The 21,512-nt window shown below is 36.1% G+C and overlaps 1 protein-coding gene across 3 annotated transcripts in view; it reads right to left on the reverse strand.

Moving 5' to 3' along the window:
* Positions 1-17,137, reverse strand: part of LOC145692397 (uncharacterized) — a 112,281-nt gene extending 95,144 nt beyond the window's left edge. For all 3 annotated transcript variants that reach the window (XM_081767704.1, XM_081767702.1, XM_081767706.1), the window contains exon 1: positions 16,740-17,137. In XM_081767704.1, coding sequence (XP_081623830.1) covers positions 16,740-16,979 — 240 coding nt within the window. In that variant the 5' untranslated portion in view covers positions 16,980-17,137. The remainder of the gene's footprint in view (positions 1-16,739) is intronic.
* Positions 17,138-21,512: the final 4,375 nt, after the last annotated feature.

Raw genomic sequence — 21,512 nt, forward strand, 5'->3', positions numbered from 1 at the left:
GACTTACATCCAAGAGAAATTGTCCATTTGGACACGAAACCTGGACTAATTGGTCACAAATGCGATTGCCGACTCACTCACGAAGGACCCTGATAAAAATACGTTGTACTGATCTTTACATAGGCGTACTTGTTAATATAATTGTCAGGAGTCATTTCAAAAGGACAAAAAGATAAACAGTTACACTAGTAGAATTATATATAAATCGGGAAACTCCCGCCTTAGCCATTGGGATCCTGTTATTACTTTAAATGTGTTTGTATGTAAAATTTTAAGGTCAACATATCATAATCACTACGCTAAAACTGAGGCATTAAATTACAAATTTGGTATGTAGAAATCATTCAAAAAAATTAAAACAAAGTCAAATCCAAGTTGATGTTGGAATCTACGTAGGCAGTTGATAAATTTTGCCAATTTCTATCAATAAGAGGCAAGCTTGGCTTCTTTATAAAACAATAGGCATTCATTCAAGTAGAAATATATAATTTGGTTTCATTTCGTATGTTTAGGCTTAACATCCTTATGAAATACCAACGTTATCACGGAGAAGACTTTCGCTTCAAGGCACACCTCGAATCGCTACTTGGTTTAAACTTGAAAGATGGGTTGTGGTTCGACCGAGAATTGAACACGGGACCCCTTGATTAAAAGGTAAAAAGTAGATAAACGTAATGCGGATGGTTTGATATGTGGAAGCGTCACCATTAGGTTCACACGATTTAAAGCATTTTTCGTTTGTTGTTATTTTTTAGGTTTAAACCAGTTTTTTTTAAACCAGCTGGTTTAAACCAGCCAACCCTGTGTACAAGTATTGTAGTGAATAATAACCAGCCCAAAATATATAATGAACAAAAATATATTAGAAAAAAGAAATGATTTCTGTGATACTAACATAACTTGTTAAAAAAAACTGCGACATGTGCATCGCTATCACTAAACACAAAGCGATTCCTTCACAGGTCACGTACGGCATTTAATTTCCGCACAACCTGTGACTAAAGGTCTTCGGATACATCATCATTGGCAGGAAAGAAATATGTATCCTTACAATTTATCTTCTTACGCATGAAACGAATTAGGTAGGATGCAGAAGTTACTCGCTCAGTGACTTTTCCTATGTAGAACCAGTCTCTTTTGCTGGAAATCTCACAAGAACAAATTCATTTACAATTCACTCATTTTTATATCCGACGTTTGGTTTTAGGGTGGCTAGGTCCAGGCTCCTCTCCATGCACGGTAGGTGGAACGAGCGTTTCAGGTGCTTGATTATCATTGTTTCCTCACCTTGAAAGTCAGCAACTCCAAAACTCTGCCTACAAGAATTGGAATCCTCTTTCCTCTGGGTCCTCTGACAGAGTTTGATGCACAAATGTCTTTCAGCAGTAACATAAATGTTTTCGTCCACGCTGTTTCGTGTTCATCTGTGACATATCTGCAGTTCCCTCAATGTGTGGCACTTCCAGAACCGCAGTTCGTTCGAACAGAAAGATGCCCGTAGTCTTAAATCCTGCGCGAACATTTTGAACTTGGCTTGCACCGACCCTTTCCAGTCGAATGCAACACTTTAGGGAACTGCTTTTTGGAAGCACATCTCTATTTTTTCTCTTCCAACTGTCCAAATATCTACACTGTGCCGGTCTAAAAAAAGTGACATCTAACCGTTGGCACAAATAAGTCGAGTGTGGTGGTAGCTATACAAAACGGATACCTAACTTCTCACACTTCTTTAGCACTTCCATGGGCAAGTGAGTGGACAGGTTGTGCCATCAAGGTTTCGCAGGTAGAATAAACAAATTATTAGAAACTAGTCTTCGAATATGTTCATATCAAACCAGCCAGAAAGATTTCTATTGTAGCGAGCGCCAGGCATTCTGCCCTTCCACCCAGCTCGGATACAGGTGTGCAGCCTTTTACACAGTGTATGGCGAAAGCAGAATACCTATTGCAGTAGCTATAATCACGCTTGTACTTGACTTTGACAAACCGACAACTTCAGAAAGTTTGACTATAACTTTAGCTTTCCCCGGATCGTCATAAAAGTTTTTTGAAGTTACTATTGTTTTCCTTATACCCTTCACTATTACAGTCAGCCGTTTAGGAATTTTATATGTTCTAGCTCCGAAGTATTGTTAGATCCTTATGAAATTTATGCGGAACAACTACAAAATGAACTCTCAAACAAAAGAATCACTAAAATCGATAAACGTGTGTCAAAGTTACGCTTGAACATATGCATAATTAAGTCGTTAAGTACAGGTTTTACACTGTATTGTTGAGGTGTTTTATGGTCTTGCTCCGAAGATTATCATTACATCCTAACAAAATCTCTGTAAGACCACCAGGAAAATATGCTTTCAAATAAAACAAAAACAAAAAAATCAAAATCGGTGAACCTATGTTGAAGTGAACATACGTACAACATATATATATATATAAACGGCCTGAGAACTTCCTTTGTTTTGCAGTCGGTTAAAAAGATTATATACCTCAGATCAGATCAGGGATGACACATACTGTCTACACCAAGAGATTAAAGAAGCTGAAATTCAACTGATTTCAGAGTTACGAATTTAAACACTTACCATGGCACAACACACCTTAATATAGCTTAATGCATCTATAACCTAATCCGTATTGTTGTACTGAATGATCTCTAAATCCCAAATAACCTTATTACTACGAAGTTGCCTTCATTATCGAGAACTTTGTTTCTCTGACATTCAAGAACTTATCAAAGTTCCCTGGTATTTACCAATAATTTTCCTATCAAAAATCAAATTCGCTGACATTTTCTAATTTTCCGGGTACGGTATGTGGAAACCCTACCATTTGAACGTCTGAACCACACTGCAACTTCTGAATTAGTTCACTTCTGAAGTATGGTGATAAGCCATAAACGAAAGTGTATGCTATCTTGTTATGTTGAAGTTGCATTTTTCTCACAATCTCACTTTTTATAAATATTAACATCTTTAGTAAATAAACTATCAACCAATATCTGTATGTGTAAGATTTGTGCAAACATGACTATTACCGAATAGATCTGAATTCACATTGACGTTGGAACTAAATTTAGACTCCGACATTAATAACTGCTGTACTACATTCTTGAATTATTTACTTTTTTTTTTTTCTTTTGTTCTATGTGCTGACTCATTGACCTACACTTCCACATATACAATAAAATCACTAACTATTGTCAACCACATTTCGTTTTAATGAATCATCATCTAACTGCTATGCATAATAATAACATTCTTCGCCCTACAAATAGCACACCTGATGTGTCATTACATTCTGAATACAACATAGTAATTATGGTTTTGTAATGCTATCTTTTACTAAGAAGCCCTGTAAACTACTCTATTTCTTCTCCGAACGCGAATTCACTTGCATCATAGAATCTACATTTGAGCACGCATCACTAGAAACCCGTAACTTCCGTATAAAAGAGGTTCAAATTGGATGATGAAACATTTAAGTCAGAAGGTAGAAACAAGGTTTTCTTGATTCATAAAGGCACCAAGCGCGATCTCACACACTAAGACAGATTCGTTTTGTCTGCACACGGGGACAGGGCAGACGTTAGGAGATGCAAGTCCTGCCTAAGTTCTGAATCGACAATCAGCCGGTACTTCTCGCTTACTGCTGAATTGAGTATAGTTTAGTATTGACGCTGTTAATTTATCGAAAATGGAAAATAAAAAGGCGAAGAAAATGTTTCAGAGTACATTCAATTATCTCCGATTGCAGAATCTGAAGAGGTAATCAATAAGATGTTAGAAAACTTGAGGAAGGGCTGTGAAGAATGTGGGATGAAAATAGACAAAAGCCATGGTTACTGGAACCAGGGGGTCGGTGTCAAATATAGTAGAAAGGGAGAAAACAGAACAGATGACTAATTTTTGATAACTGTGTAGTATTATTAGTGATGATATGCACTGTAAACGTGAAATAAAAGCAAAGATAGGAATAGCGAAAGAAGGTCTTTACGACGAAGAAAATGCTATTTCGTGGGACCTTGAATAAAGAGGTGAAAAAAAGACTCAAAATGCTTCGTGTAGAGTATTATGCTGTATGAGTCGGGAAGATGAACATTACGCAAAATTGATGATAAACGACTGGAAGCTTTCGAAATGTGGGTGTGAAGAAGAATATTAAGAGAATCAGCTGGGTCGTGAAAAAAACGAATGAGAAGGTGTTATAAATGGTGGGAGAGGAAAAAATTAGATATTATTAAGAAGAGGAAGAGAAACTGATTGGGACATTGGGTAAGAAGAAACTGTATCACGAGGGATGTCCTAGAGGGAGAAATCGTACATGAAGACAAGAGGTTAGCGGAAGGACCGTGGAGAATGGAAACTTTCAGTTGCAGCGAGTGACCTGCAAATAATGGCAGAATACCTATAATACCTACGAAGATGATAATATGATACAAATAAAGATATATACTAAAGTTTATAATCACAGTTAAAAGGAAACAATGAAAAGTTCTATAATTTTACAAGGCTATCTCGACCTTTATTTACTGAGCATCTAAGCACAGTACGAGACAAATTAACTAAATTAAAATCATAAGTAGTAGTATTTGCCAAAATATATATATATGTAGAAGCCATACTAGTACTTGTCTCTCTCTGTTTTGTATATACTTCTTTGTTCCCCAATCGTGGCTACAACCCAAATTGTTACTGCACATTTCGAAATGCTTCAGGTGAAAATTTAATTGTGCAGATTTAGTTAGGTTGCCATGAAAACAATTAATTATATTAATTGGATTTCGTGCAGATATAGTTTAGATTAGCATAAAAATAACTGCTACAAACAGTATTTGTTTTGCTAGAAGAGTCCGAGGAAACGGAGGCAAACTTGTAGTACAGAGAACGTGGGTTCGAGGGTACTGAGGCGAACTTTCTTTCAAGTCACTTTCATTTACAGTAGAACATATATAGATAACAAGCCGTTCATAGGTAAATGCTTCCATTACGACAATTACGTGTAAGTCGATTTATACTCCACAGTAATGTTTTCACGAGAATACATATCATTCATGTAACCAAATTAAATATGGTAATACCGGGGGAAACGGAATTTTAATGATGTGTTATACAGATGGAACTACGTATAAAAGCCCTTTTGATACACAGTAAATAAATACCATGTTTGCTTACTCGAATTTTTAAACTTCCACTCGCAATGGGCAAAACTAAATATGAAAAATCAATACGGTGGATACAAGACACCGGAGAAAAACTTTTCTGAATCTTTGGGAAGGATATAAAAAATGATACATGTTTAGACTTCCAAACTAAGCTATTCATAACGATGGGACGTCTTAGAGAACGGCTATGTCCGTCCACCTGTCCGTCTATCAACACGTGTTAGCACGAACAGTAAAATAGCAAGACAATGTTTTCTTCTATACATATATTCAGTGTTCTGAGAATAGGTTTCACCTCCCATCCTTATCTCTGCATTCCGACATTTCATATTATAATGTCGATTCCCACAGAAAAAAAAAAAAAAAAAAAAAAAAAAAAAACAGCAAACGATAGGAGAAATGATTTTTATAAGAACTCAGTGTTTCAAGAAACATACTTTGATCACCCTTTACTTTACTGAAACCGGATCTAGTTACATGAACGTGAGTGAGTTTCGTTCGGATTAGCAATGTTGCTAGCCCAACACAAAGTGGAATTTATTCGAATGGCCCTACGTCAGATTATTGCATATTTCAAATTGACACGTTAAACATAAACTTATCATCATATTATGAATAATTCTGTATTACAAACTAAGAGCAATACAGTATCACAAACATCCGAAATTTAGAGGCTTTTAGAACAGTAAAAATGCGAGAGAGATGGACGGGGCAAAGTATATCCAAAGTACCTTAGTGTCGAATACTATGGTCATCATATGATGTATTTCGACTAAGTAAGAAGGAAGTTAGGGGTAATTAAAGATTTGACACTTTTAAAGGCAGTTATTTCGAAAAGTCTTTCGATAAGTTTATCATATCCAATCACAGGTTTTCAATGGGTGTAAAGATCGCAACACAGTTTGAAGCAATTTGATAACTCAAACTGTTTCTGGAATGAAAAACACAGGCAGAGGTTGCTGTACTACTAGAGTATTTATGGGATGACATTTAGAATCTCCCCCAATTCGTTTCATGGCTCCAGAACAGAGTACTTTGTTTTTGTCTAAATTGTGATAAGGGTAGAAAACGAGCCCCTTCGCTCGCTCAGCTATATTTTGTGAGGTAACACTGAAGATCTTGTATGTGCAAGACTGGGGAGAAATTAAAAGCTATCCCAATAATTATTTGTAGTTGTAATTACGAAACAGGAAAGCAGTGCTGCAAATATTCACAATATTCATCATACCTCACGAATGAATGAGTTATCGAATTGCTGTATATGGCATTATGATCTTTATCGTAAACCCTGTAGGTAACTGGATGTCATACTAATTAAGACGTTTTTCGAAACCTTTTACAAGTCATTTTTTTCAATCTCGTGATATTTGTTTCGATTATAATTTCGACATCATGGTTGCAATATTCAGCAACAAGGTATTTTTCTTAGGTGCATTGCCATGTCCATCTTAGACTCCTTCAAATTTGGATGTTTGTAGTACCGTAGTATCTAAGTATCACTGAATAATAATTGTGATATTAAGTGTTCATTTAATACGTAGGTTTGAGACATGTAATTACCTGACATATTGTCATTTGAAATAATCCAATTTCTCAACGAAAACTTAAGGTATAGATTTTTTTGGTGACCAAATTCCGAGACGTAATCCCTTGTATCAAAAAAATTCAAATAAACATCGGTCGGAAAACGCTTCGTTTCGGAGTTATAAACCTTGAAAATGCGAAACACGATGTTTTAAAACGCATTTGCTTAAAAACTACGGGACTTATCGCAAGCGGTTGAACGAATTAAACAGAAACTATCTAAATACCTATGTTGCAGAATCCTTCAGTGCCGGCGAAAAAAATACTCAATTAGTAAATAAAAATGCTTCCCCTTACCCCAACGTCCTTTATGCAAATCTTTTTGCCAGCACCGGAGGATTGTAAAACATGGATCTTTAGACTGAAAAGGGAAGGTCCCACAAGTTGTCGCTAAAATCTGACTGCCACATAATACATCTGATAGAGCATCGTAAGAAATGAAAATGGGCAAAATTTAAGGTCCAATGGACCAGAAAGGTACAAGCTACAGGGTTTCAACATTTGAATATCCAAAAAATTATATCATGGAAATATATACGTTTAAAGTAAATATCTTGAAAACCGTTAAAGCAATCAAAACAAAAGTTGCACAATATAATGAGAATAAAATGTATCGAAAACCACAGTGTTGCTATAGATGAGACCACTCAGCATAAAAGTATTTTGTTTGAAATAGCATCCTATATAAATGTACATAGATTTAAAATGCACTATTATCACTAACCATAACAGTGAAGTGTAGTGGTACAGTGTTGCACACCGTTCAAGCTACGTGTGCTGAATGTGTACAATGGAGAAGTCTGATATGTAGCAACAAAGGGTTATAAAGGAACCTGGATCTCATATGATGAATTTAATTCAAATGCAGAATAACACCGATAGTAAAACATAGTAAAATGTCAGCAGAGTCACAAAAGATTGATGCATTTGGAAAACGAAATTCCAATTACATCAATCTTTTGTGACACTGCTGACATGCCATTTTACGTCCTGTGTCAGCACCGAAGCCATATAGGACGGGACCTACAAGCGTAAAGTGGGATCCACACCACTATAAAAGGCGAAAGAAGACAATGAAATGCAAGGTGAAAAGTACAACAAAAACTTCCATGTCCGAGGCAGGATTGAAACCCATGATTCCAAGTCGGTGGCCTTGCTTTTAAGACCACACGGACGATTGAAAACGAAATGAGGTAGTAATAAAATAATTATATTCCCAATGTGAATATGGGAATGTTACAGTGTACAGTAACATAATATGATGTGTAGGAGAGGGAGTAAAAAAAAATACATCATTTAACACGAAAGAAAGTACTCTACCAAACCTGTATAAGATAATCTGGAAAAGCAGTTTACAAATTTAGAAAACACGAGTTTCTTTCCTCGTGTGTAATATTTTGTTTTCGCGAGTTGTCTGCTTATTCACCGGGACTACGGAAGTGTAATGCAGATCCCTCACTTTTTCCTAATTCCTTTATTACCCTCTTTTGCCACATATCAGACTTCTCCACTGTATATTTTCAGCACACCTAACTATAATGGTGCGCAATGTTGTATCACTACACTTCACTGTTATGTTTAGTGATAATAGTGAATTTAAAACCAGTACACATTTGTATATGGTGCTATTTCAAACAAAATACTTTTATGCTGTTGGCAACACTGCCTTATCTATGGCAACACTGTTTGCGGTTTTCGATACACATTTTGTTCTCATTACACTGTGCACTTTTGTTTTGATCGCCTTACCGGTTTTCAAGATATTCACTTAAAACGTATATATTTCCATGATATAGTTTATTGGATATTCAAATGTTAAAGCCCTGTAGGTTCTATCGTGGTCCATAGCAACTTAAACGCTGCTGATTTTCACTTCTCATTATGCTCTATCGGGTGTGTTATGCGGCAATCAGATTTGACCGACAACTTGTGGGGAGCATGTAGTAGTTCCTATAAGCATTTCTCGAACCGTTTACGATAGGTTCCATACTTTACAAGCTGGAACACTTCAAAATGTAATGTTTGGCATTGTAGGCGGTTTACATCTCCGAAAGAATTATAGGGAACCATCTCCTGGAGTTTGGTAACCGAATTCCTAAGCATACTCTGTATGTACACTCATGTCCAAAATTATTGTCGCATGTCTATAAATATGTTGTAAGAATATAATTTGATAACGAATTCGCATGGAATTTCTTATAATGTTAGTATGTGTATAATCGGCAAAGACATGTATGTGGCAAATTTCAAGTCAAAAATGTAGTAAATAAGAACAATAAAACGAAAATAAAACTTTCTTGTCCATTTAGCAACATTTTGTTTTACTCACTCTAGTTTTCGTATTTATGATTCTTTTCATATGAAATTTACCACAAATATACATTTCTCGATTATACACATAGTATCAGTATCAAAAGTACTCTGCAAAATCATCATCAACTTTTATCCTTACACAAGAAGACAATTATAGATATGCGACATTCATTTTGGACATGAGTGTACATGTGCAAGAGGTCTAACTAAAGTAATGCGACTTTTCGAATCTTACCTTTATATCTATACTTGCACTTAGTCACCTTCGAAATATTTTCCTTGGGAAGTCGCAGTGATAAATACGTCGTTACAAATCTTCACTACAATGCTAGAACTGAGAACGCGGGATGGCCTTTAGCTGGTTGGTTACAGCTGCTATGTTGTTTCTTGTCGTTTCGTAATGATGGCTTTTGAAGCGTGTTTTTACACAGATAAAGAATGAAATCACAGGGACTCAAGTCATCCAATATGGAGAATGAGGAACAACTTCACAGGCAAAAGCGTTATGTGACAAGGAGCATTGTGGTTATACAACATCCAGATGTTTGAGATGTCTCGCCGCGCGTGAGGACCCGTTTCCGCAGCAGTTCAAGAACTTCACAATAAAAATGTCTGTTGACCGTTTGTCCTTGTTGCACGAGTTCAGCAAATGAGCATAGTTTTCATTCTTCACTTGTTTATTTGAGCTTTTTTTCGGCCGAAGCGCGCTGGAAGTATGACACACTGCATTTTGTCGTTTGCTTTCGGGACTTACCAGGGTTGCCAGGGATTTTTCAAATCAATTTTCCCTAACAATTCCAGGTTTTCCAGGCAAGATCTATTATTTTTCAGACACAATTCCTTCCTCCAAAGAATGAATGAATGGAAAACTCTCCGCTACATCCATCCACTGCTTTTTTTTTTTTTTTTTTAATACACAACCTTTTTATAATAAAATTACAGTACCATACTTATGATTGCAATCTACATAAATAACTCCTATTATGACAGTTTAAACTAAACAAATTACTACTGCATGTTTCCTCAGTTTCCATTCTTCTCTACCTTAGAGATCCTTTCAAGGTCTCAATTTGATGTTCCAAATTTTGCATTCAATGGAAGTCTCTAATGGAAGTTATGCTTCCTTCCCCCTTCACCCCTAAAATGGTAATCTCATCAGCTATGCTCTTATTTTCCTTTTTCTTTAATTCGTTTGCAGTGGTTTTCGCATATTGCATGGCTACTTCATAATGTGTATATGATCCACGTATCTCGTGAAGCATTTTTGTCTATATAAATATCAAGGGGCACTCTAGCATATTGTATAGTATCATGAACAACTCGTAAACTCATCAAAGATTCTTCATCTATATTTTCCACCAGCATGTCATTGTTAACTGAGAAATCCTTCTCACAGGAAGTATTTCCATGGGAAAGGACAATTACATTATAATTATGTCCCACAAATCAACGAATTCACAATTATCAAGTAGACTACAATAAAAGACATTGAACATATCTGTGTATACATTAAATGATTCGAATTCCTTCTTCTCTTTTATTGCTGAAACATAATTTGGAAAATTGATGTTTTACTTTTTCAGCTTTGGCAGCTACAACTATATTCTTGTTAGGAATTTACTCAAGAATATTATACATCTTCCTTTCGCTTACACTTTGGTTTGTAGAAATTTTACTTAAAATAAGACATTACAGATTTCGCACTATTTTGTGTTTTAATGGGCATTTTGCTTTTTTTTTTTTTTTTTTTTTTTATTATGTCATCAGTACACGAAATTCCCTGACATTTCCAGGTTTTCCAGGTCGCTGGCAAGCTTGCCGTACTCAAAGATTAATGTCTCGTCACCTCTATGATATGCTTCAAAACATCTGGATCAGCTCAATCTGCTCTAAAAGATCACGGCACACATCTGCCCTAATGTGCTTTCATTCAGGAGTATGATTCTTCGGTACCAGTTTCGCACGAAATTCTCTCAATTCCATTCCACTGGTCAGAATCTGGTTCTGATGAAAAGCCGAGATGTTGAAATTCGATTCGTCTGCTCTTAATCGACGGCCAATCCACACAAGGTCTCGAAGTCGTTCTACATCTGCAATATTGCTGGCCGTTGCTGATGTTGCAGACGAAAGCTCATCTTCCACTGATTCCTGGCATTCAGGATACGCCTTAAAACACTTAAACACTTGGATCGCGAAAAAAACATTTCAGCCATGTTTCTGCGGGCAATAATATCAAAGCAGTGTAAGTTTCACTGTTGCCATCTAGTTTTGTATCATGTCATGATATTCGATTTCAAAGTCGCTTAGACGACGCCAGTAGTTGTTACAAAAATCTGTGATAATAAATTTAGGTACTCGACATCTTCAAAAGAAGAGTTTCTAACTGGTTTCTAGAAGTTTGTAAATAACTTGCAATAGATGGCTCCTAAAAATATAGCTGCTCTGCTGAAACTTAGAAACAATCCAAGATAAAAATATCAGAAATTAAGAGGATTGGCAGTATTAAAAACATGACACTTCTCGATAATTAATAGAAAGGTGTATGTTTAGCTCTACCACCAATGGCAAATTCCACATCAGGAAAGGTCCGACGTTTAGGAGTGTAGAATAGAACTCGTAGCAGCTTTTTTTTTTCACTTTCAAGCTCGTATCTTTTGAAAGTGGTTCCTGTTGAAGCATAAAGTACAGTGAACACAATTTGGAATTAAACTTTCCTTTCCTCAAGTTTTCATGAATTGCGCAAATAGCATGCAATCTGTCGCCTCATGGAATCCTATTTCACTAAAATAACACCAGCTTAGAGAATTGACTTCTTGATTAAAACTTAAGTACAATTTTGGCCACAGTATCCCTATTTTTCGGATTTATAACACAACATGCGTATTTACTATCTGTAAGACTTGCAAGAGGACTCAGATCACGTTTGAAGCTGACGAGATGTACGTTACAAGCTTTCAGTACGGAACTATGCGTATGCCATGTAGTTAGAGGACTGATTCAGAATATGGTTTCCAACGATGGTAAACTGTGCTGCTGTGGATTTGTTGACGTTGTGTGTCGTTTTCCAGCACTGAGGCTATGTGAGACATGGACCTACAGTTTAAGGTGAAATCTAAACCATCGTAATGTGTTCAATTTTTTTTAATTTTCCACCAATCGAACCCAGAACCATGTGCACCAAAGACGCACAGGCTAGCACTAGACCAGCGACGAAAGCGTCTTGCTATAGAGGGGAACTACTTCGTATACTTATAAAATTTAGTTTTAAGAACTTTAACGTGCCTTGCGTATCAACTAACGAATTCATATCACACTGAACATTTACTAGTGCTTCTACTTAACTGCTTGTTCCAAGTGATACAAATAAATACTCTCTCTAATTAGATGGCAGCTATAAAAGTTTAAATTCATTGTGATCAAGTACGGTAAAAATACACACTCATCCGCGAAGATGGCCTGGAACATGACTGACAGAACTTGTCTGACGAATATATTCAACGATACCGTATACATTCCACCACCCACTTACACCTAGAAAGTTTCACCCGTATTGAATTTGTTCCAATTAGTGTTGAATGTGTTTGATGGTAGTCCTTATGCATGTGCAAGCATAATATTTTGAAATCTCAACTTAGTGTGTTAATCACTGCCATATTACCCTCTACGCCAAAGCTTCGCTATTTAACTGTCACAGTGTTCGTATAAATAATATGTGTGGGTAAAATTAACAGAAGAAGGTTAAATTCTACGGACTGTCATGCAATGAATATCATATATTGACCCTCAAAGTAATCTGAGGTTTTTGAATACAAGGGTAAAAACTATTACTATTGAGAAACAAAAATTATCTGCACACATTCGTTAACAAAAATTATTGGAGGAAACGCTGCCTTCCGACACACGCGTTGGTTAGTTAAATTGGACTTTATAACTTCTTTCAACATTGAGGCTATATGAGCCGTGGATCTACAGTTGTGTGGAAGCCGAATCACGGTAACAAATTCAATTTTGAAGCCTCTCTCACCGGGAATCGAACCCAGAATCCTGAGCACCAGAAGCGCAAGCCACTTCCAGTACATGTATGGTCACCCTTACTAGTTATGCCGTGTTAGTAATATATAATTATAAGCATCATAACATCACAAAACATGCATATTTTTCTCCCCTACGAGTAATGAGGAAAAGGAATACCCAATAAAGTAAAAATCACGGAACTAAGGATATGTATTCTTTCAATGTTGAGTTTCTAAACATGATTAAATACGAAGAGCAAAGAACACTTACTTACCGTGTGTTCTGGACATCCTAATCGGATTACATTAGTAGTATTGGTTATACGCCTTCGACAGCTAAATGTAAACCATACCAAGAATACAATAATCATATTAGAATCTCCAGACCATATAAGGGGGTTCACCTGCAGAACGTTACACTACGAAAACTGCTCTTCTATAATTTTAACAAAAATACCGTCTGGCATAATTTTGTTAAGACTAACATTCAGCCCTATACGACAGGGTAGGGGGCTCCCAAAAGAAACCAGACTTTTGTTCTAAAAAATGAAATGAAATCTTTAAGCCTTACGTCCCACGGTTATGCCGGTTAGGCTAAAGGAGACGGTGATGATGAGAGAAACGGTGGAATGAAGAAAGTGTGAGGAAACGGGAGAACCCCGAGAAAACCAACGAGCACGGTGTTTGTCCACCACAAAGTCCACTTGGCGCGGGCTGGGATCGAACCAGGGACCCCAAGCACCGGAGGTGAACGCCCTATCACTGAGCCACCGCGCCTCTGCGTTCTAAAAAATGAATTTATCAAGATTTTTATAAAATTCTTTCAATTTCCTTCAAAGTACTCTCCATCAGATGCGATGTATTTCTTCAGTCATCTTTCGCAATGTTTAAAGAACGTCTGGAATTGCTGAAGCTCTTCTTACAGTCTCCACATAAGCAAAACGCTTCCTCTTTAGATTATTTTCATTCTCGAAAACAGAAAAAAGTCGTATAAGGATAGGTACGGTGAATACGGAGTGTAGGAACGATAGCCCTTCGTATTCAAATAGCAGTTTACAGACAAGGCTGAGTGCGGGGACGTCGTCCTGGTAAAGGAACCAGTCACCCGATCCCCACAGTTCTGGGCGTTTCCCCTGCACATCCTCCCGTAAATATCTTAAAACTTCGAAATGAAACTGCTGGTTATCAGTCTGACCAAGGGACACACATGCCCGGTGCACAATGTCACCAACATGCCAAAAAGTTTGGGCCACTTTAAATCTGAGTTTCCAAGCCCGGGCTCAAATTCTGATGCTTACTTAAATAAATAAGTAAATAAACTTGTGTGAGCAAGCGAGAAACAAACGTAGCGGCAACACATCTCCTTTGCAAATCCTCAGTCAAAACCCGCTGACACGAGCTCCAACTGACTCCTGCCTGTTCTGAAATTTCGTCGATAGTGAAACGACAATCCTCGTTGTATTTCTGGCAGATTTTTTTCAATATTTTCGTCATTATGAGATGATGATAGGCACTCAGAACGATCTTCAACTCATCTCACCACGTTTAAAGCACCAAATTACTAGAAAACTTGTGTGCGCCTCATAGTATCCTTGAAACGCTCTTGAAGCAATCCGTAAGTTTCCGTTGTCAATTTTGGACAGCATGTCCCCAAATCCATCGACGGTTATGGAGCCGTTACCGTGACTTCTAGTGAGCCCTTGTAAACAACTTCGTTTATTCGTATTCCCACCATCGCTGACGCGCCTACTCTCTACGAACGCATCCCCTTGCTAACGCTTGCCCCCTACCCTGATCGGTTAGATAGCATCTTTGCTTTTAATGCTCATCTAGCACAAGTTGGTTCGTGTTTAATGCCGTGTAGTCCTTATGCCATGTCTACACTGTATTTATACTCACCACAGTTAAAAATAACGAACTGTAAATACTTAGTAAAGGGAACCAGTTACTACAAAGTGATTTGGGGAAGAAACTAACTAATACCCCAAATTTTTTTGCAGGAAGCTAGGTTTCACACAATTTTTGTTTCTTTAAATCTGCCATAACGATTTCGTAGGCGGAAGACGATAACAGTTGAGAAAAAACATCTACCATCATACGTTGACGCTGTTTGGGCAACTTATTTGCGAAAGTCTCTACTAGGCTCACCTAGAGAAAACTCCGACATGCCTACGAACGTTCGTGCGCTTTCAATCGGGTTTCTTTTGGGTGTCCCCCTTTCCCCCTTGTATGCTCTGGGAATCCTAATTTGATCATTATATTCTTGATATTGTTTAGGTTTAGCTGTCGAAGGCACCTAAATTGTGTCAGATATATAATCCGATTGAGATTCACAGAAAACATGAGTACTAATTGCTCTTCATGTGTAATAATATTTCTGCTCAACAATGAAAGAATCAGTATCTTTGGTTCCGTGATTTTTATCTTATTTGATATTCCTTTTCTTTATTAGGCCTATTCGTAGTGAAAAGAAAACATACATGTTTTGTGGCATGTTTTGATTCGTAGAGTTAGCCTTTGTGCCGCAGAGCAGGTCCATTTAGTTTACTTTATGTTCCTCTGTTACTGAGTTAGATTAGTTACATATTTATGGACCTATTCTGCAGCACTTAAACTTGCTACTTTGACTTTAAGAATTATGATTAGTTTTAGATTTTTCTCACTGTAGAGGAGAAAGGAATGGTCCAAATTCACGAAACATGGTTTTCTTACCAAATTATGGGTGTTAATTAGAGTAATTCAACATTATCACGTTGAAAATACGATTATAATCACTTAAAAATGAAAATGAGCAAAAATGGAAATGCCAACAGTAACCGGAAATTAAGCAAAGTGATAGTATCTATGCTAATGTGGACTACACTTCAAGCATCTTCACCTTAATCCGAACCTTCCAGTAGCTGTTTAAAAATAACTTGATTTTCTCACAGTTCATGACGACAAACAGCAGCATCTTTAACCACGGAAAGAACTCTTATGCTGATATAATTTTAGTATGTTAAGTTAATATCGGCTTTAATGAATAACATTATCATATTAATAGATTAAAAGTAATCTAATAAGCCTAAAAAAAAAAAAAAAAAAAAAACAAAAAAAAAAAACCTCCTGAAACATAAATTGTAGAGCAGCCAATTCACTTCCTTTTGCAGTTTTCAGCAGCGTCGGCATAGGGATTTTGAGAACAGGACAACACTCCAAACGGCGATTATTAGGAGCTAAACTGCGAATTATAAACAAGAGTAGTTTCAACAGATACACATACTAACTAGTTCATTCACCCCCTTTATTTATTACTGGAGTATCGTTACGAAAATAGTAATTTTTCAGCAGAAAGTGTGAAATGCATTTGTGGGTAACAAAGAAAAATTACATTTAATAGTACGGCTGTTAATTAGACCCACAAACTTAACACAAAACTCTGCATTATAAGAATCATGAACTTGAGTCAAAATAAACAGGTTTTTTTGTTGACAGTGCACTCAAAACATTGCTAGAATATAGCTGTTTGTAGCACTGAATAGTTTACAATCCATAATATACCTAAATCAGAAATGCATTTTCCACCGAATAAGTTTAAGCAGCAAGAAAAATCTGTATACAAAACAAACGCTACGCAGAATTGGGGTGAACTTACAAACTGACATGTCGGGTGTTCCACATCTTACCTTAGCGTCTTCCGCTTCTTTAAATTCCAAACAATCTGCTTCTCCACTTGACTGAGATGATTTCTCGTCTCCACTAGGAGCACCATCAGCTTCCTCTCTAATATCCTCTTCATTTGATTCCTGTTCTTGAACTATTTCTTCTTTCTCTCCATCTCCACATTCTTTACCGAGAACGTCACCCATGTTTCCGCTTTTATTACTCTTGCGTTTCTTAGATTTCTTGCAATCCGAGCAACTCATTCTCCTCTACAAGTAAACGTAATAATATTGGTATCTTTTCTATTTTGTCTGACTTATTCAGATTGACGCACGTTCTTCTTAATAACTTTATATTTCACCACGCAAACTACCAAAATCTCCCAACCTCAATCGTCAATATGGCGTAAGGTAAGCTTTCCGTTATAAACACCAGATGTCTCTTTTACTTCCACAATATTTACATAGATACCCGAAAGGTTAAGGTTTCCATTACTGATCCAAATTTCATATTTAAATAATAAAAAAAGAAAAAAGAAAGAAAAAAAGGTTAGAGAATGAAATTGCACCAATAAAAATTAACTGGTACGTTCATATCAGTAAATTTCACACTATCCAGCATATAAATTCATATATAATAATCTAAACTTATCTCGAAATACGATCACCGAATATTTCGTCTTTGTATATTTCTACGCCACCTTGCTTGTCTTATTACCTTGTTTTCGATACAGTAGGTACTAACAACTTCCAACTCGTGGGAAATTAAACTAAAAAAAATTAAAATTAAAGTTTAAACATTTAAAAAAAGAAAGAAAAATAAAATACAGAAAAGTTGTAACCTAAAGCCATTTCATTGCTTTTAAAACAAAGAAATCTTTTGGAAAAGGAATCACCCATTTGTTTCAAAATTATTATACCTATTGCTTTCATTTCTGAAATTAATTATCTTTAACATAACGATCAAAGACCATCAATTTCATAAAACAATAAAGAAATAATAAACAAAAATATACAATAGATAAAAGTAAAAATTAAATGAAAAGATAAAAATTAGTTTTAAATAAACAAGAGGATAATATCTGATCGAACCAAGGAATATTCTATCATACGGAAGGATCGTTTTTTTCGGTTAATAGCAACAAATTTGGCATCTTTACTAGCTTAAGAAATGCCGCGAAGCCACCAGAAATATTTCAAATGTAATCGCAAGAGTGCAGTCGGGTCGCATTGGTCCAGTAAGACTGAGTTTGGATATAAAATGTACTGGCTTTCAGGCTGCAAGAAAAATCCATTAGAGAGAAAAAAGAAAAAAAAAAGATGAATACATCTCCACATAAAATTTGGAAGATTATTCTTTCTTGATTTTCTATTGAGGCGTTTTACTCTTCTCCATTCTTGTTTCAACTACTTTCTATTATCCCGACATTACACCTGCACTTTCTGAATGTTTTGTGCCCGCAACCTGTCCAGAATAGCGCTGTACTTTCTGTTTCTGGGCGCAACTGTTCAGCATATCTTTAATTTTCTCTTACCCACCACCACCCCCGGAAACCCTACTAAGCTTTCACACCTTACTATCCTACCAAAGAGATACCATGAAATATTTCTTATTTAGCATGCAAACACCTTTGCTGTGCGTTTTACTGAATGAATGGAGTGCATCCGCCATAATAAATCGCCACAGTAACAAGTCGATTCTCGAACATTGATCACAGATAAAATGGTATTGCTGGTATTGCTCAAGATGATATTGCTCCGTTACTTATGATGGGATTAGCACCACACAATACCTATTTGACGAACCACTGTATTTATCTTGTGGAGTTGTTGATATGTTTATATGGTGTTGGTTGAAGAAGTTATCGGAAGGAGAGGTAGGAGCAGTAGCGTACCCAAGGGGGTTTCGGAGTTTTAATCCCAATCTTGAGCAACATGTTCCCACCCAACCAGGTACATTCTAGGAACGTGCCATTTAAGTTCCATATGTACCGTTTACGTACCTGGTACTTGAAAAATGTACATTTCATATGCATAGCACGTGTCGCTAGGTACGTGCCTTTCGAGGAATTTCTGACACTTGAAAGGTACTTTTACATGCTTCACTGGAATGTGAGGAATGTGAATGGCACATACCCCATGTACCATGGCATGGTTGTGCGTAAGTTGCTTCGTATTGCGACTAGGGTTGCCAATTTAGCCACTTTGTGACGAGATCTGGCCATTTTGAGAACGTCGTTAGTCACATAATTTCCAAAGAGCCAATAGTGGCTTTTTAGCCATATGCTTTTCACTTCTATAGCCACTTTCTGAGTTTAGCCACATTGTAATATATTGTGTGTGTCATTTTGCAATTTTCTGACGTTTGATGCGTTCTCTAGGTTGTAACATTCTAAACCCCACTGTCAGAATTGTCCTCATAAAATTAGCATTGATGGTTATATTGTGACGTTACACAGCAGAGAATTAGTTCAAAACCTGTACGTTAAAACTAGACGTTAAATAAAATTTTCGGGAAGACGTAAGTTTAAGTATAAACTAACTCCTTAAAGAAATTCAGCCTGATAATATAGACATCCTTCAGGAAATGTCGCTTTTCAGTGGCAATAAGCTTGAAACCGGTGAAACATCTTTTACTGATTTAGCTTCTTCTTTCACCTTCTGTGGAATTTGAAGATAATATCGACAAAATTGAAAATCAGTGGCGATTATAAATCTTCGATTGAAGAATTTTTGCAAGAAACTAGCTGAACCTGCGCTCTCTACACAGCGCATTATTCGCATATGAGCATATATCGCCTTATCATTCCTTACAACATCTGTACATGTCTCTTTACAGACACAAGTTAAAGACGTATTGATTTAAAAATAGCCAGGGGGTATCATAAAGGGGGATTTTTCGATTATTTTTCTGAATATCTCGCACCGTTTGCAAGATTTGAGCCTACTTCCGGTTGGAGTTTCTAATTCATGTACGACCAGTGTTTTCTTTCTTCTTGCATGCAGTATGTAATAAGCAAATACATTACATACAAAATTAATATATTGTCAGTTATATATGGTGCTTATTGGGAAAAACACTCCCCAAAAAAGTTCATCTTAGACTGGAGAAATGGTTATCCTTCCTTTTCCATTATTATTTGGCTATGAAACAAATGCCGGAGACATATACAACCGCTATATACAACAGTGTGGTGTTGGAATGTGTAATGATTAGGATGTGATGTTTTATTTTATTTTTTTGAAAGTTCAACACTTCCAATGTACCCGTGAAAATGTACTAAAGAAATAGTGCCCATGTTTTTTAAATATTCAATTAGAACTGGACAATCTACATGAAATTTGCAATCGATCAGTGAAAACGTCATCTTTCTAGAGCCTGTAGTTTCTGAGATCTCATTGTCGAGAAACATATATGTGTATTTTAAAAGAGCTCCAAAGATGGCAGCACAATTCATTTGCATGTATTTCGGAGAAGACTTACTAAAGGCAAAGGCCTTTGAACAATAATTTAAAAGGATAAACTTTGTGAAAAATATTTATTTCAGTAATTTATTTAAACTACACTCTTTTAAAAATATTTGTCTTTGTTATAAACGTGAAATCACAAATAACCGTAAATCAAAGGTTTGAATGCTAAGATTATAGGTTAGAGCTCGGTCGCCACAGTTACTGTAGTAAATGTAAAATGTTACTGTAGTATTTTAATAGATAGTTAAATTGCCACACAGATGCTGGAGGAAGGCATATATTTTCAGAGTTAGTTGCTTGGCTTTTTTTAAAAGTACAAGCTTCTAAATTCGAACGTAAAAATGAAGCGTTAAGGTTTTTGTATTTAAGTACTCGCAACCTCAGTTGCATAGCACTGCCCTAAGGAACATTACTGACATGCCTAGTACATTCCTGGCACATGCCAATGCCAAGTAAATGTGTCAAGTACATACACGGTACGTGATATACACATAATAGATACATTCCTCGGTATGTGTCATGCACGTACTTTTGGGCGGAAGTAACCTTATTCCTTACATGTGTATTTCACATGATTGCTCTATTCACGTACCTATCATGTACATTCCAATGTACCTCGAGGAACATTCTTTACACATGATCAGTATGTACTTGTGTTGGGTGGGTTATGCAAAAATGAACATTTACCATATTAATATATATATATATATACAGTGTGCGAATTAGATAATCTATATTGGGGGGGATACAATTAGGCCAAAGGACATAGTCTGAAGGTTCAAATTTCAAAATGAGACAATAAATGCCTTACCCCCATATATATATATATATATATATATATATATATATATATATATAGATATATAGATATAGATATAGATATAGATATATATATATATATAGATATAGATATATATATAGATAGATAGATAGATAGATAGATAGATAGATAGATAGATAGATAGATAGATATAGATATATATAGATGTGTGTGACATTTGTAATAAATAAGATATTTATTAATTTAATAAATCTACCTACAATAACTATGCACATATATATTGTCTGACATACACACACCCCACTAAACCTTTCTGAACGTGTTTTAATGTTGTACTCACTCTTGTCCCCGTAGCTCTCTAAGGTTTATTTAGTTAATAATTTGGCTCGAACGATAGCCATGATCACAAGCATATGTTAATTTTTCCACTCATATTGAAAGCTTCCACTTTGCATTAATACATACAGGTTGCGAAAAGAAACCTACTCTAGTCTTGTGAAAACCACTAAAATTATCAGTTAAACCGGACATTTTTTTTTTAAAGA

This window comes from Thermobia domestica, chromosome 1, assembly GCF_964235325.1.
Source record: "Thermobia domestica chromosome 1, izTheDome1.hap1.1, whole genome shotgun sequence".
NCBI classification, from domain to species: domain Eukaryota; kingdom Metazoa; phylum Arthropoda; class Insecta; order Zygentoma; family Lepismatidae; genus Thermobia; species Thermobia domestica.